The 16,859-nt window shown below is 37.2% G+C and overlaps 2 protein-coding genes across 4 annotated transcripts in view; one reads left to right on the top strand and one right to left on the bottom strand.

Annotated features, from left to right (window-relative positions):
• LOC116258041 (brefeldin A-inhibited guanine nucleotide-exchange protein 5) overlaps window positions 1-2,179 on the top strand; it is a 45,901-nt gene extending 43,722 nt beyond the window's left edge. The window contains exons 34-35 of the mRNA XM_031635113.2: window positions 11-106; window positions 1,420-2,179. Of these exons, the coding sequence (XP_031490973.1) occupies window positions 11-106; window positions 1,420-1,482 (159 nt within the window). The 3' untranslated portion in view covers window positions 1,483-2,179. The remainder of the gene's footprint in view (window positions 1-10; window positions 107-1,419) is intronic.
• Window positions 2,180-6,575: 4,396 nt separating this feature from the next.
• LOC116257343 (sucrose synthase 4-like) lies at window positions 6,576-16,224 on the bottom strand. Of its 3 annotated transcripts, XM_031633979.2 has the most exons (17): window positions 16,067-16,206; window positions 13,879-13,990; window positions 13,404-13,530; window positions 12,484-12,613; window positions 12,234-12,382; window positions 11,776-11,968; window positions 11,276-11,394; window positions 10,780-10,996; window positions 10,511-10,606; window positions 10,156-10,329; window positions 9,904-10,020; window positions 9,660-9,826; window positions 8,975-9,199; window positions 7,769-8,090; window positions 7,406-7,650; window positions 6,955-7,093; window positions 6,576-6,799 (listed from the first exon to the last, which is right to left on the bottom strand). In XM_031633979.2, the coding sequence occupies exons 3-17, from the start codon at window positions 13,499-13,501 to the stop codon at window positions 6,773-6,775; spliced, it is 2,418 nt and encodes an 805-aa protein (XP_031489839.1). In that variant the 5' UTR covers window positions 13,502-13,530; window positions 13,879-13,990; window positions 16,067-16,206; the 3' UTR covers window positions 6,576-6,772. The 3 variants fall into 3 exon arrangements, with proteins under 3 accessions (XP_031489839.1, XP_031489838.1, XP_031489840.1); XM_031633978.2 differs by lacking the exon at window positions 13,879-13,990 and having other exon boundaries at window positions 16,067-16,224; XM_031633980.2 differs by lacking the exons at window positions 13,879-13,990; window positions 16,067-16,206 and adding an exon at window positions 14,195-14,343.
• Window positions 16,225-16,859: the final 635 nt, after the last annotated feature.

Raw genomic sequence — 16,859 nt, forward strand, 5'->3', positions numbered from 1 at the left:
TTTTCTGCAGGTACTGAAAGGGATGTGTGTTATGAACAGCCAAATATTCAGAAAGCATCTCAGAGAATTTTATCCATTTATCACTAAACTTGTGTGCTGTGATCAGGTAATACATTTTATGCTGCATGCATAATGTTTCATTTGGATGCTTTCACTTTTTTTCTTTCAGCTGAATAGTTCTAGATCCTTTGCCTGCTTTTGAGAGAATTATTTACAATATGCTGCTGATTTTGGTGTTTTGCTTGTTATTTGTGTGTACAATTGGCAGTATAGTGGTTTGACATATGTTTGTGGAACCAGCTCTTCTAGAAATTGGTGTCAGCTCATTGAATGACCTGTACAAGAAATCCAATTCTTTTATTCTGCACGGACCTACCTTTATCACTAATTCTCTCCCAGAACTATGTTTTATACACGTCTGCATAGTCCCTGATTTCTTTTCCTTCAGCGCTTCTGGAAGAAGATTGTTTTCTATCTGGGTACAACCTTCAAAATATTCATCCTGGTTTATATCTGGGTATAACCTTCAACTTCAAGATACTTCTTCCTGGTCCAGAAACTTCAATTGAGGTGGACTAAAAGGAAATCATGTTGGGTGAACGCACACCTTAGATAAAATATAGATTCATCTATGGGGCAGAAAATAATCTGAACATAAATGTCTATATATTACATGTGTAATATATGTGAATAAAATGTATATATTAATTTCTGTAAATATATGTCTATGAACTTTTGGAGAGGCAGAGGATGTGACTGTTCTTTGCTGCTGATTCTATCATTTAGACAGCCTTGCATTGTTCATCTTGCAAAGGATGTTGACTTCTGGGGTACTATACCATTCAAACAGCCTTTTGTTGTGCATTTTGGTAAAAGATATTTCAGAAAATAAGAGATAGGTGAAAACTCTGCCATCTTACCTGAACTTCTCAAACAAGGAAAGGCCCAACCAAGTTTTCAGTTGTGGAGGTTGGGTACAAATTATGTTGAGGGTGCATCTGAATCCTTAACTTAAAAAACTTCTTATTACATGTTTTCTGCCAAGCTTGATGCATGCTGCCTGACTTGATCATGGCTTTGTAACTGATTTGGTGTTTTAATTTTTGTTGTTATCATGTTATCTACCTATATGTCCCTTTGTGTGTATCCTTGACTCTCTTGAGGTCGTTTTCATTTTGAGATATACATGTTCTACTGTTTCTAATATGTTTATTTTCTTGGTTATACAAACAGTGGATTAAGCTCCACTACGTCAGCTATACAGCTATTATATAGATGGCACCAGGAAGATTCAGTAAAATAGTTCCGTTATCCCCTCTAATATATAACGCTACTCCCTCTTACTGCATGATTGTAAGGCCCGTTGAGAATGCCAAGCATATTTGGTCTGACTCCTTTGTTTATTTTCTTCCTTATCAGATGGATATCAGAGGAGCTTTGGGTGACCTATTCACTGCTCAGCTCACCTCCCTTTTGCCCTGACTTTGTCTCATCCATTATCTACTACACCACCCTTTGGTTGTACATAAGGTTGATGGGAGGACCTGAAAGCTGTTAGAGATGATCAGAATCTTTCAACAATTTTGTGAGCAAAACTGGTTATGCTAGTTCAGCATGTTCATTGTTTAATTATCAATTTTTGGGGCCTCCATATTGTAACTTGGTGAATCAGCGGTTTGGAAATACAGGCTTAATTTCAACGTTTTGGAGCATTAGCTAGTTTCTGAGGTTAGTGGGTTGTCAAAAATCTATATGAACTGGATACTGCAGGCATGAAGCATGGTACTGGTGAGGCTACATTTCGTGGGCGTATGATTTCTCTTTCTAGAAGTGTGACGGAGGGTTATCCAATGTATAAGATCTGCCAGAGGTGCAGCAAGTTTGTAGGATCCTATCCATTCACTTCCTTTATTGGGGGTTTGTATGGATACTTTGCAATTTCAGTTAGATCATGGGTCCTAGAACTGTAGTCAGTCTATCTCCGATCCATAACTAGGTTTCTGAGCTTCCCTGTAAATGCCTACAGTGCAAGATGTAAATGAGTTGTAATCTCAGCAATTGCCATTACATTCTTTCTTTATTGTTGTCCTCTTAATCTAATTGTTTGTTGGTTGAACAGAAATGCCTGATTCATTTCCCCGTTTTTCATCTATTTATTCTTCATTGTAAATTTAACTAATACAGTAACAGTTCATGGTAGACATAGATTTTGGAAATCTTGTTGTAAGCTTGTATTAATTAGGATCAGAATGGCATTGGCACCAACCCTTATTTCGAGGACTAAATTAAATTTAATTTGAAGTTTGTCAAGCACATCTCCTGTGATCTGTCACATGGGTAACTGCACTTCAGATGAAAGACTTTATCGCTTGCCTGAGCGTAGAAGCCAAAGGCAGTACCCTCTGCTCTTAAGGTAAGGCTTATAACAGGCCTCAACTTGGAGGAGGTGGTCACCCACAAGAACGGAAGCAGCGATTTCCTGCCAGTTGCTGGCCTGATCAGCTACGCGAAATATCTTGGGGGCATGAAGCATATAAATATGGGCACTGCAATGACAAGAAAAGGCTTTATAATGTCTTTTCAAAAAATGGCTTCCTGAACAAGTACTGCACTTATGTGTTTGAAGTAACCATACATCTGCATGCATATGTATGCAAATCCGTATATTCATTATCACATATTATATATAATATAATGCATCTATTTACTAGGGACTGTTACCAATTTTGAATGTTGACTTGTCCGTCCATGACTCAAGTACCCCTGTAATATCTGGCTATAGGATTGCCCCTTACAAGGCATCATTTCCATCAAGATATGATGGTTCAACAAAAGTCACCATGTAGATGGTGCCAGGGAAGCCGTTGGTCACAAACATTGTCAGGTAAGGCAAGGTAGATATGCGATGCATGGGTATCGAGGCACAAAATGACCGATATCATATTGGATTGCGAACATTGTGTCCTGGGTAGCTAAAACTCAAGCATGAAGTGTCCAAGAGGGTTCATTGGTGGATGGTTCCGTTTCAAATTAATTTGAGTTATGGACGACCAGGTCAAAGATGCATTTGATTGCACGTAAGCAGTTTCTGGCGTGATTCAGCTCAAATATAGCGTCTTACACAAACAAACGTTTATATCTATGCAACGTGCTTGAATAGAATAATAGTTCTTGTATTATCTCTTGGAAGTCGTACATCTTTATAGAAGAAATTCGGTGTTTAGTCGCTATACTACTGCTGCTTGCAGTTTTCCTTTTACTTATATTTTTGTACCCAACCTAAAGTTTATGAAGGCTATACTCGATATTTCTGTATTATTTCTTCGTATCGTTTTCATAAAAAAATTGTACATGTAATAACTTGGACATTGGATTTAATGTACCTACATTACAAATATAGCATGTTAATCTTTTACTTATTTGTCAAAATCCTTTTGCATGTCATGAGATAGATAACTCGTTACTAAAGCCTATGTCGATAACGACTTTAATGCGCAGAAACTGAAGTATCATTAAATTAAAAGATGATCACGTTTAAATTAAATACGAGAACATGTATCTGTCTGAAAAATTTGCAAGATGGCACCTAACTTCTTACAGTGCCATCCACTAAAGTTGACAAATAGGCCGTCCATTTCATAAAGAACTTCTTACAGTGCCATCCACTAAAGGAAATACCAGTTTTTGACATAAAAAGATAAAATACGTCTCACATGAAAAATCATTTTGCTTTCTTCTTCTTAAGAGGAGCAGTTTTGTCATTTCATAAATTTTATTTTGATAGGCAGCTCTTTGAGAATTTATTTTTAAAGTAGCGTGGTCATCTTGTTAATTTGACTGCAAGTCAATCTCTTCTTTGTAATTTTTTCTCATTATATATATATATATATATATATTTGGTAAAAATCCAACCACTTAGGTAAGAGATGTAAACGAGATTTACTAAAATTAATTATTAAAAATATTTTTCTTCTAAAATCTATTCTTAGAGATATAATTTTAAGAGTGATTTGGTGAGAAACATATATTAAGTTAGTTGATTCTTACTGAAATGATAAAAAATGATCAGCTCTTGTGACATCAAAATTTTGATCGTAGGATGATCAATTTTTTTTTTTACAAAAGTAACTTGAACTAAAACATGCTTTATATAAATTAGTGTTGATAGACACATTAAAATGTTCATATTTTTGTTTAAAACACTTTTTAATTTGAATTTAAGAGGACTGAGTTTTATCCATTATATATATATATCTGTGTGTGTGTGTGTGGGATGTTAAAATTTATAAATTTGTCGTTAAAAAATAGTTTCTAAATTGACATGGCACATTTTATGATGTGGTCATGGTTCGGAATGGCTTTGGCAGTAATTTATGGTTGTTTAACGATGAATTTTAAATTTTAGTCATCAATCAACCATAACCATATGACAAACGACAACATTTATTTTTCTTGTATATATCGACATTGAACACTAATGAACGAAGTAAAAAAAAAATTATCGCTGTTTCCCTCCATTTTGGGAAGAGCAGGCCTCTAATGTTTGTGCATATACAGTTGAAAAGAGAAAACCTTTTATTCGTGTACGAACAAAAGGCTTCTTATTAAGGAAGGATCCTGAAATTTTTCATAAAAGAGCCGAATTATAGTTATAATTAATTGAGATCCAAATATATTTTTTTAAAACTTTTATATAAAATAAATTTTTTTAAAAAATTTATATGTAATTTTTACAATTTTTTTCAACGGAAAGGTCCCCTGCCAGACTCTCCTGGCTCTCCGCCCTTGCTCTCATGGCTTGAGAGGAGACGCGAAAAAAAAAAAAAAAAAAAATGGCTGCATTCCCAAATAGTTGGAGGACCGGACACGGCTTTTAAGATTGGTAGTAATTTGCGACAACTACGCTTATTCGGTGTCCTGAAGCACCCAAGCTTCTTTCCATTTCCAAGAATAAACTGTAGGCTGAAAACCAAGCGCAACTTCCTGGCCACCTTTTTCCTGCAGCAGCACACCGCTGAGTTCATCCCCTTTACCCTTCTCCGCCTCTGCAGGAAGAACTGCTAGCTTGCAGTTTCTGCACCATGACAGAGCGAAGAGAACAAAGCTTTTTCACCTTCTATAAAGCTGGTTTATTTTAAGTGGCACAAGACAAGGGCCGTTGGTTTCGTGAAAACGACGAACTAAAGAGGACAAACAACTGCAAAGAAGATGGAACCGACGTATAATCAAGTGGCAAGGCTAATCATACTTAACATTTTAAAAGGTTCAAATTTTATGGTCATTGTATTGTCACATTTTAGTGCGTTATAGTAGAGCGTGACACAAATTAAAGGATGTATTGAAAGTCTAATTGAGCCCATAAATAAGCCAAAACCTTCGAAGTATAAGAATGTGGAATTGTATGCTGAAAATATGGTTTCCCTTAAATAAACACTAAAAATAAGATGTTGGAACCCAAGAAAATAAATAAGTTATCAAACAAAAATCACCTATGTAAAGAAGGCAAATAATTCAACCACCAAGTCATTTTCAGCAATAACCAAGATAAAAAGATCACTAATTCAGGCTAAAAAAGAGAACAAGTCAAGCACTGCTCAAGGAAAATCAGAGGAAAAAAGGTTCAAATACTCCTCTAAAGTAGAAAATTCTGCATCCCAAACGGTTGGTGCACTTTACAATATATAAAAGGCTGGACATCAAGAGATTGCCGATCAGGACCGTCCAATCTTTTTTTATCTGGCAACCCTAATCCATCTTTGTTTTATTACCATTATTTTTTGTCCTGCCACATCTATGTAGGACGGCATGGGGGATTGCTCCCCCGAAGCTGGTTATATACACCGTCTTCTTGTATGAAATTTCATGTGCCTTTTTAATAACGACAAAAATGCATATGATTAATACAAAAAAAAAAGTTTTTGTAGTGACAAAAAAGAAAACCGTTAAAAAAGATTTGGAGATTCAATAAAAATAAAATTCATTAGTTTGTGTATGCATATCGTTATAATATATCCCTTTAAGTAGTTACAATTAGTTGTCATTTGTTTTCGTACATAATTTTATTTCATGCATAAATACATTTCATTAAATAACACTCAACTTTATCTCACCATAAACTTCGTCGATCAATAATGAATCTTATCTCAGGTCATTTAGTTATCGCTATCCTTGTAGAAACGTTGTTATCTCTCTCTCTTTACCATTCTTAACGTTGTTATCTCTCTCTCTTTACCATTCTTGGCCTCCTTGTTAGACTCATTATTTCTTAATCATTCTTTTTGTTAATGATCCTTATCGCCAACTTTGTACACGTGTCTTCTCTCATTCTACCGATCAACGACAAGAATGGTTACAAAATAATGTCCTAAACTAAGGTGCATAAACATATCCCTTGAATTCGTTATCTCATGTATTTGTTATGCCACGAATTCGTTATCTCATGCAAACCATCTCAAACACGTTACATCATAACATTATCTATCACATGAACTGCATGCACTCGTTATCTCGTCTGTAAGATTCATATAGTACTGTCCTTGTTCCATCAATATTTTCTTTTTCAGCTCTGCATCACCTTAAGTTGCTAAGGAAGTGTTCCTTTGATTTCTTCGAATGTCCAACCATAAAAAAAAAGCTTTGTAGAAGAAAGCTGTTACAACCGGAGAAGCAAAACAAAGAAAAAAAAGAAAAACACGGAAGCTAGGTCCTAAAGGAAAAAACCACAGGTTCAAACGCCTAGATGGTAAATGGCAGCATCCTCTCGAATATATTCTCAGCCAGAAAGTGGCACGGTCTTGGCCTGAAAAGAAAAAAGACAGGATAAAAGAAATTCATTACAAAACAGAGCACCGTGAGTAGCAGAATGCTATCTTTCTTGAAGTAGACCAACTTCATCCGATAATCTAGGCTTGATAACACATTCTAATATCAAGTTCAGCTTTAGGAGAAACTTACAAGGTCACGGTACTTGAGGATGTAAAACATCTCCAGATAACGGCGAGTTTCCCGTCTCTCCAGTTTGGAGACGTATTTCCAGAATCCATAAACGCCAGCAAGGGTCATCAACCTCTCCGAATAGATCTTCCAAGTGTAGCTGATACAAGCAGAAAAAAATAGATGGAATTTAGTTAATTGTCATACAACTGCACAAGCATAAAATCCAGCTGCTGCAGAGCAAAAATTCCAAGGTGATGAAGGAATTTCAAGCAAGCTTAGCCCTATGACATGCAGAAATGTCCCTGAAAATCCAAGTAATTCTGGAAGTTTGTAAATTTTCTGATGTCTCAGGCAAAGTCTAAACTCATTTGGTGAATTGTAATTAGATATGCTGTCCTCATGGCACATTAAAAACCGAACCTCAAATCCAATGGTTGTAAATGAAAAAATCACATAGAGGAACTCCTACCATTCATAGATACGCTGCAATCCTCCTTTGGAAATCGCATCCCAGTGTTGGGGATCAGCCTTGCATCTCTCGAAGAAATCAGCCATGAGGTCAGCAGACTTGTCTCCTTGATAAGGATCAATATGGAAGCCAGATGTTCCATGCACTATGATCTCAGCTGGTCCTCCATTGCAGGTGGCAAACGTGGGAAGGCCACAAGTCATGGCTTCCACAACCGTCAGCCCAAAGGCTTCATAGAATGCAGGCTGAAAACAGAAGCAAACAGACCCATGACCTTTCATCTCAAAAACAAGCACGCTGAATTAAAAAAATATGAAAGTGTTGATAATGACAGATTTCACTAACCAACCAAAAGTTTTATACCTGAACGAAAGCACCGCGTGTATCTGCAATGTAGCGGTACAGCTCACCATTTCGAACCCGGTTCTTCTGTGCGACGATCCACCTGAACTGGCCATTTAGGTTGTACTTTTCGATAAGAGAATGCATTTTTTCAATCTCAGCAATTTCTTCCCTGTCACTGGATTTCTTTACATCATGGTAACCAGCAACCACAACAAGGTTTACCAATTCACGCAATCTCTTGTTCTTTCCAAACCACTCAACAAGACCAGTCATGTTTTTCACTCTATCAAGCCTTGCCATGGAGAATATAATTGGTTTTGACCGATCATTCAACATACATCTGCAAAAAACAGCAACCAGAACCAAGATAAAAATGATCACCTCACATGACTTCATTCTTTCCTCTCAAAATCTCACCCACTATAGGCTTCAACTATGGGATATAGACAGGCATTAAAAGAGGCAACTTCGACGCAAATAATTAAACAGTTTCATTGAGATTTCCTATGCACAAGGCACAGAATGGAGCAGGAGGTTAAATACTTTCATGAGGTATTCTTGTGATAAGGAAATTCAAGATCAGACAGCTCTTCATAACAATGGAAGAAAAATTTGTGTGTTTTGTATGCATGTATATATACTTAAGGGGCAACAGACAAAGTTAAATGTAATTACAGCTTTCTTGATTCAGATTTAATTTACTGTGGTCAGTCATTTTTTAACATTGTTCAGGACTATTGTTACAAGAATAAAAAATGCCTTCATTGTTTATACACGCATTGGATAGACATGAACACCTTACAAATACTCATTTTAAATTATAAATTATTAGATAATTACAAGAGACTCTTTAGTTAAACAAGCACCTTGAAAAAGAGTAGCTGCCATCACTGATCGCATGGGTATGAATAATAACATGATATTATTGTGCTCCAAATGGTTTCTCTAGAAATTGTTTGGCTCAGGTAAACTAAGACCAGATTTTCACCATCTATTTCCTCATATTATTCAGAAATGCATTCTTTCTATTTTCTCTACATATAGCAAATTTCTTCAACGACCATTACTTTTTTCAATTGGTTCATTACCTTCTCTCAAACTCTCTCTCTCTCTCTCTCTCTCTCTCTCTCTCTATATATATATATATATATATATATATATATATATATATATATATATATATATATATATATAGCAAGGTGGGAAAAGAGGGGAAGCACTTACATGTGTTCGTCATTTTGTTCAGGACTATACAACAGCTCTTCAATTGCTGGATGCAGTGCCGTTAATCTCCTCTCTTTCTCTGTAGACGGGAAATAGATAGCCATATCCGCACCTGGTGAGACTATGTTGAACTTAGGATCGAAAACATCGATACCATGAACAACACGGTAGAGTCCAGGCAGAGTAAAGGCAGTGTGACTTTCATACTGACCAACAGTATCCTTGCTGGAAAAAGAAAAGAAGAAAAGACTCGTCAATCCCTGAGTCTCCTTGAAAACATGTGGCCCACAAGAACTTTCAGAAAATAAAGATTTACTAATCTTGAGGTGGAATGCAAATGAAACTGAGAAAGCAGAGAAATTTCAAGCAATCAGAATTTTTTTGCATTTGGTAATTTTATGATGATAAGCCATTAGTTTGTCTAACTAGAGAAAAAGGATACTTTCAGACCATGACGTGGTAACAAAGAGGAGGCAAGTTATGACAAAACCATTGTGACGAAAAATGAAAGATGCCCTTCCAGATTTACAGTCAGAGTAAAATAAAATGCACCAAGTACTATTTTAAGAACTGTTTTTTTTTTCGGCTCCTTAACAAATTTCATCGATGACAACAACATGATGCAAGAAGTACTCTTTTTAAAAAACACAGACCACAGGGAGAAATACAGTAGCATAAAGTTCACCTTCCAGCAATCTCCTGATACGTGCTGGTAATAATGAAATCTGCATGGTTCATGGCAATAAGATCCGCTGTGAATTGACAGGAGAAATGATATTTCTCATCAAAGTTCTTCCAATAAATATCAGAATCTGGATACTTTGTCTTCTCAAGAGCATGCGCAATATTGCACTGCAAAACCAAACATGTAAAATTTGAAGGGATCCAAAAGGTGAAACAGCAAACTTCTACAAAAAGCTTCCACCAACCTGCGTAACCCCCAGCTTATGTGCCAATAAAGTAGCAACGAGATTCCCGTCACTATAGTTTCCAATAATTAAATCTGGTGTACCATGCATCTCTGCAGTTATTTCATTGGCAGCATCCTGAAAGCAACAGAAAAAGCGGGAGTTAGAAGATAATTTTTTATATGGAAAACCTTCTATATAATAACATAATAAGCCATCATAAGGTACACCAAGAGGAACCAAAGGTAATAATTGTCTTTACAAAATCTCTACCTCTGTAAATGTCTCCAAGTAAGGCCAAACATCAAAACGTGAAATCCATTGCCGGAGAATACCCTTATCACTTCTAAAGGGTACACGTAAAATGCTTGTGTATTGTGTCCCACTGATTCTTTCCAACCGTTGGTTGCAGGTGTTCCCTACGGCATCAGGGATCAACCTAGTGACCTTGGTTCAACAAAGAAACAAATACTGTGAACACATTGCAAAATAATCAAGTCAAAGAAAAAGACAATAGAAGCACCCTTCAAAGAATTTGAACATGTCAATGCTTGGTGTACTGCATACAGATGTGCATGTATGAGTGTCTGTGTGTGTGAGAGAGAGAAAGAGAGAGAGAGAGTCATACTATAAGGATGCGGGGGGTAATGTCCAGTCCTTGCTGTTTTATTCTGAGAAGCATTTCAGACTCTAATGCACGAACTTGATCCAAAATATACACGATCTGCAAGGAAAAGCACATAGCAAAGGAAAAAAGTGGAGATTTCAACCCAATAAAAACTGAGAAAAATGATTGTTTTCCAAGAGATACAGTTCATTTTTTGTGGGGTTTTTATTTGGTCATGGTACATGAAAAGGTAAAAGGATGATAATTATTAGTTAAAACAGGAAGAGTACCTGACCACCAGTGTCAGGGAGCCCAAGAACATTCGCTTGACCGAAGTATCCATGAGGAGAAAGGATAACAACATTAAACACCATTGGAATTTTTCCAAGAAATTTTTCAAGTATAGAAGGATCAGGTGCCTGCAGAATGTCAAGAAGCAGATGAATCATTTCCTTAACATGTTCAGCATTGTCTCCCCACCCTCTCTCCAAACCAAGTTCTTGGAACCTGCACGTATGAAAATGTGAAAATGGGTTATTACTCACAGTTCAAGAAAGTCGAAGATGGAATACAGATCTCATGTTTCAGATCAATGACGCATTAGATTTAAAAATTGCCCTCAACTAGAATCACATCAAAGTACTTGACTGAAAATAAAATGGAATCCACAAGATAAATTCATTCATGAACAATTATGTGTTGCATGCTTTTCCCATGTCCAAGAAATATTCAGGCAGAAATGTTGATCAATGAAGTTTTAAAAATCACATCAAAGTGGAAACTTACTTGTGCTCAAACTCCGAATAGGGCGTATCTGAAGGGATCTTCGTGAGATGTTCCTCTGCCTTGGCAAGAGCAGTTTGCAGACCACGGAGAGTATGTACTCTGTCATTCAGCATCATTGTCTACAGATCACATTCAAATCATGTCATGAGAAGTTAAACAAAATGATTCCAAACCTATGGCTTATCATTCACGAGATGACACTAGCTTCATGTTCTTATCAAGTAGGAAGCAACACAAACCAGTCTTCAAGACATCAAACCAAATCGTGCTAGGGGTGTTCCATCTTATGTCATCCAACCATGGCTGCTGACATGCTACACGTACCTACTATTGACTCAAAACCTACTAATTTAATATGTGTGTGTGTGTGTGTGTGTGTGTGTGTGTGTGAGAGAGAGAGAGAGAGAGAGAGAAATACTGAGAAATAATCTGAAAAGAATAAAACGCTTGATTATAGGGAAGGAGACAGACTTGCAATTAGTTCTACCAAAGAATCTTACACTTCCTTTGTAGCTGTGTGCACGCAGGAAATCAACCAATGGCTGCATGCTATCTCTGTCATGAAACATTCTCGAAGAAAGGTGTCGATTAAGGAATTGCACTCCATTGCCAATGGATGATGAACGATTTGGCCGAGGAAATGAAGCATTGAAGGGCTCAAAATCCAGTTCAAGCAAATAGTTATCCTGGGAACTGCACCAGAAAACAGACATGACAATATGTAAGAAAGAAAACAAATGAAAGTCGTGACTAGAAAAACACATGTTTAAATTCGCCTGTCATGTATTCCAGTATCTATCAAGTACTACCAGTTCCTTTCATGGTCGTAGTATTTGAGTGACAATCAGGTCCAGAAAAAAGCATGGTTTCTAATATGAAATTTGAAAGGCTCAAACTTCATATTCTAGACAAAAGCACATGCGTTTAGAGAGCTGCAACCTCAGGACAAGAAATTTACCCTCCAACAAGCTCTTCCTTGAACGTCAAATACTCAGGGATACTCAGTTGCTCGACAATCAGTTCATGCACGTTCACCCGAACATACTCCCAGACTCCAGGCCTTGGACGAACAGCTAAGGCAACCCATGGTGGCAAAACTATTGCTTCCTGATACAGATTGATGACAAGGTGTCAAAAAGCACAGGAAACAAGGCGAAGATACAACTTGTGGACTTGAAAGAAAAGTTTAAGTTGCCATCCATCATCACCTGTGTAGATCTCAAAACTTCACCAAACAGACCCTCACTGAGCTTTTTCCTCTCTTCCTCTGAAATTACCCTTTCAAACTCTGCCCACAGCTGATGCGGTTGCAAGATACCTTTCCCTTGATCAACATACCTGAAGTGTATAAAACATGAATAATATACTGAACTTGTCTGGAATAATTCATCTAACCACGACTGTAAATGTAAACAACACAAATAAAGCAAGGAACCTGCCATGATACTGGAATAATGCATCTACCATGAAATACCCAAGAAGAAAGAAACCTCAAGTTTCTAACTAACAGAATCACCAGATTCGATCCATAACAGAACATTTAGCATCCTAACAAATATCCATATCTAGACCTTCATAAAACAAACTTGAGCACCATTTGGCCAAAAAACGAAATCTGCAAGCTGCTCCTAGGAAAACCAAGATTTCTGGGAAGTCCAGGAAGATCCTGGGAGGAACTTTTGTTCTCACAAAGAACTAACAATGGCAATCAAGCCAAATATTTGACGGCAAGATCTAACAGACACCGCAACATATTTGCTCTTACTTTATCACATGTAATAAAATGCTACAGAAATAGAAAATAACCTTCTACTAAATACTAGACAGCTATCTGCACATTTTATTCAAGTTTCACTTACTGCCCTTGAAAGCATGAAAACAGATTACAAAAAATATATCAAACAGAAACAACATTCATGTGTAGATCTGCAACATTTCTTGCAACTATGTGCAGGTAAGCATGTAAAGTCCGCATGTACGATCTTCCACTTTTGGTGAGATAACATAACCCTGCAGTGTATAGATCTTCTAAGAGCCGCTAAACCAATTAACCAGACCATGTCCAACAAAAACATATCCAAGAAAAAAGATCAACCAGAGAATATATAAGCACATGCTGCAAACTTACTTGGACAAAAGGCAAACCAATTCATTGCGATGAGCAGAAAGCGTGTCCTCAACACGCTCCCTCATGCTGAGGACACGAGTCAATGAGCGGGTCGCCATGGATGAGCTCCTTCTTGAACCTGAAGGTCCTGAAAGAAAGATCCCAAAGAATTCTCAAACTCCATGACTCTTTCAATTACAAAGACTGATTGAAGCTACAGAGGTCAGGCGACCCCAAACCTATAAAACTCTAACCTAGATGACAGTTTGCAACGCACAAAGGACAAAGAAAAGCCGTATAGGTTAGAATGAAATCTAAAAGGAGAAAAAGATATCATAAATGTTTGGCTCAGACCTTCAAAAGATTATCAAAATTAAGCAAATTAAACCAACAATAGCAGAATGGAGAGATCACACTGCACGAAAAAGAAAGAAGAAGTTCAAACTGAAAAAGCAAACTTCCACTTTGTAACCAACCAGAAGTTCGTTTCACCTACCACTCGCAGTTCTTCAAAGGAAATGGAGTGGGAGACTTGAAATTGTAGAAACAGCAAGTGCCGATATACGTATTGCTACTTATTTTGAAGGACGAAAGAGTGGTACTGGAAACTGAAACGAAAGTTACAGATACTTCACTTTTTTTTTTTAACCTCGACAAGATTTATACTTACTTCAGTCGACCATTAAAACACAACAATATCGCTCAAAAAAAAGAAAAACAGAAGTACTAACAATACAAAATAACACATCAAAGAGAAAAATGTATCTTCGCTACAAACATATCTCCAACGTCCATAAAAGTTAAATTTTCACCTTGCCTGTATGAAGAAAACAGGTGCAACAAAGACACGACCCGCTTAAAATTGCTGTGAAGAAACCTTAAACATGATCTAACGTACTTCCAAAATTTGCCTCATCCAAGTTCGGTAAAAACAAGCCATACGGTAATAATTGTAACTAGAGACTTGAAAAAACCAGTTCTCTTCGGGCAAACTTATTCCACCTAGCTTTTTGTTGGTCTGCAGCCAAAGAAACACCGCAAATTCTCCCGAGAAAACTTGCACGTGATAAGGACATCCAAGTTTCAAAGACAATGAAAGTATTTGTCGATACTCTCAGATCAGTGGAAACACGAAAGCGACATTTTCCTAACACATTAATCGGTTCTGTTGAAATAGTTAAGTGGACCCACATTTGGATAAGCACAAGCTTTGCCCTGACAGATTTTTTGGGGGAGGGGTATCCTCTTTCTGGAAGACGGTAACATATTCTTCCAACAACTCTTCAAAAAAGAATGCATAGAAGACCACCAAACAGGCAGTGAGAAATGGACAAAACCTACAGTATCTTCAGATGCCGGAGAGATTTCTTAAGAAAAATTTAAAGAAAATCCAGATGGATAATAAAACTCCAACCTCGAAAGGAAATTTATTACGTCAAAAGGAAAAACAAAAAAACAAAAAATTGGCAATCGTTTCCTTATTGGAAGACAAACCAGAGAGCTTCGCAGTAAGATGAAGGCCGTTGCTTCCAGTTTTGATAAAAAAACGGAACTGTTTTAAAACCACGAAATAGCAAACGGTGGATCTTTTTTTTTCATGAAAAGGATAAAAAGTATCAGTTTATTTCAAACCCAAAAAATGTGAGATCGCCCGGCTGAAACCAGAGTCGTCATTTTCCAACAAAACGTCACACAACCATCATCTATCCGAAGTGGCCAAGTGGACTAATCCTGAGAACATTACTGTCGCTATTGCAAACTCTCCCAAGTAAAACTATAAACTAAAGAATATAAATTATTTACAAGTGAAAGAAGCTGCATAATCTTCCACAGATGAGCTCAAATAATAATAAAAAAAGAACTTAATTTTCCTGAAACAACCACTCAAAAAGGAACAAGATAAGGTCGAAATCCGTAGTTGATTAACTTGATTCCCCACTATCAATAGTGGTGATAAGTTGACTGTTTAAACGCGATTTAATTAAATAGATCAAAGTGAGAAACATTTACTGCACTTCGCCTAGAGTCCTAAGTCCATACGAGTGAAGTACATTTCTATTCTGGGAACAAGAAATGGTTGTTGTTGCTTTTCATTTATTTTTTGTTCATTCTCAAGGGTGACTGGCTTTCTAACTCTCAGATCGTCAAGTAGGTTCCAGGATCCAGCACCAACAACGTTCACTTTCCTTCTAACAACACAAACTTGAGTTGGTCGTAAACTATCCATCATTTTCTCATGAATCCCTCATCAAACCTCTACCATCCTCATCATCACTAAACATCTTAGAACTGTCTTTGCCAAGATGGCAACACAGATACGATCGATCATTTTTTTTTTCCCAACACGGCGATACCTCGACCGGAAAAAATCGCGGGAAGAGCTAGAAACTTCCTCTTTCCAGGACCCGTCTCGAACAGAACTCGATCTCAACCTCATAAACTGTCAACCCCTCTGAAAGTTCGTAGGAACTAGTCGGGAAATCCCCAGAACAAACTACCCTCCAAAACCAGAGAAGAGTAAACAAAAAGGAACAGTAATCTATCGCCCATACGACCACCTCACTCCCACCGAGAATTCCACGTCATCTCACCACTACCATCACCAACCAACCAAAGAAAGAATAGATGGAGCTCCAAGAAACCCCAGCAGAGCCAAAAATGGCACCTCAGAACCAGAAGTTTACCTCAAAATGGAACGGAAAGCCGGACCTCCCCAAAAGCTCTCCCCCACAAAGGGAGAGCGGAGAAAGAAAAAGGAGAAGGGAAGAAGGAAAGAACGTAATAAACGCAAATAAAGTACTACACAGAAGGAACCACTAACGGAGACGGTGGAGAAGAAGGAGAGAATTGCTCCTTAAATACGCAACATCCAGCCCCACCTCCCTCGTCCCACCAACACTACGACTACTACTACTGTACCACCGTCTGGTTTCGCAAGCTGTTTTCCTTTATCGTCCACCCGCTTCTGGTTTTCTAATACCGCTTTGCCACCGCGAACCTTTCCACCTTACTGGCTTCTTCTTCTTCTAATTTCAAAACCCGGTCTCTTTTTCTTATGATTTACCGTTTTCGTTAACGCATAAGTCAAGCCATGTTTAGAACCCGTTGGAATTGGTGGAAACATCAAACAAGGTAACAATCAAGAGTAGCACGTGTCGACTGCCCAACACTTTCAAGGATATTTTAAAAGTTTACATTTTTAATTTACTCGCACACATTTTATTTATTTTTTAATGACTATTTTACTAGTTTTAACCAATTTACGATCGATTCACTAATTTGACCAATCTAAACCAGTTTCAGAATCAGGTGACTTATGAATCCCAAAACCGAGTTCAAATAAATAAAGAATATATTTAACCTTTTGTCTGTTTGAGTTAGTCATGCTGATTTTTGCTTATTTTTAAGTTTAAGTTTATCTAATTAATTTATGCTGGGCTCACCTTTCTTTATTTTTGACTTATTTATTGCATTAAT

This window comes from Nymphaea colorata, chromosome 7 (genome assembly GCF_008831285.2).
Source record: "Nymphaea colorata isolate Beijing-Zhang1983 chromosome 7, ASM883128v2, whole genome shotgun sequence".
Taxonomy (NCBI): Eukaryota; Viridiplantae; Streptophyta; class Magnoliopsida; order Nymphaeales; family Nymphaeaceae; genus Nymphaea; species Nymphaea colorata.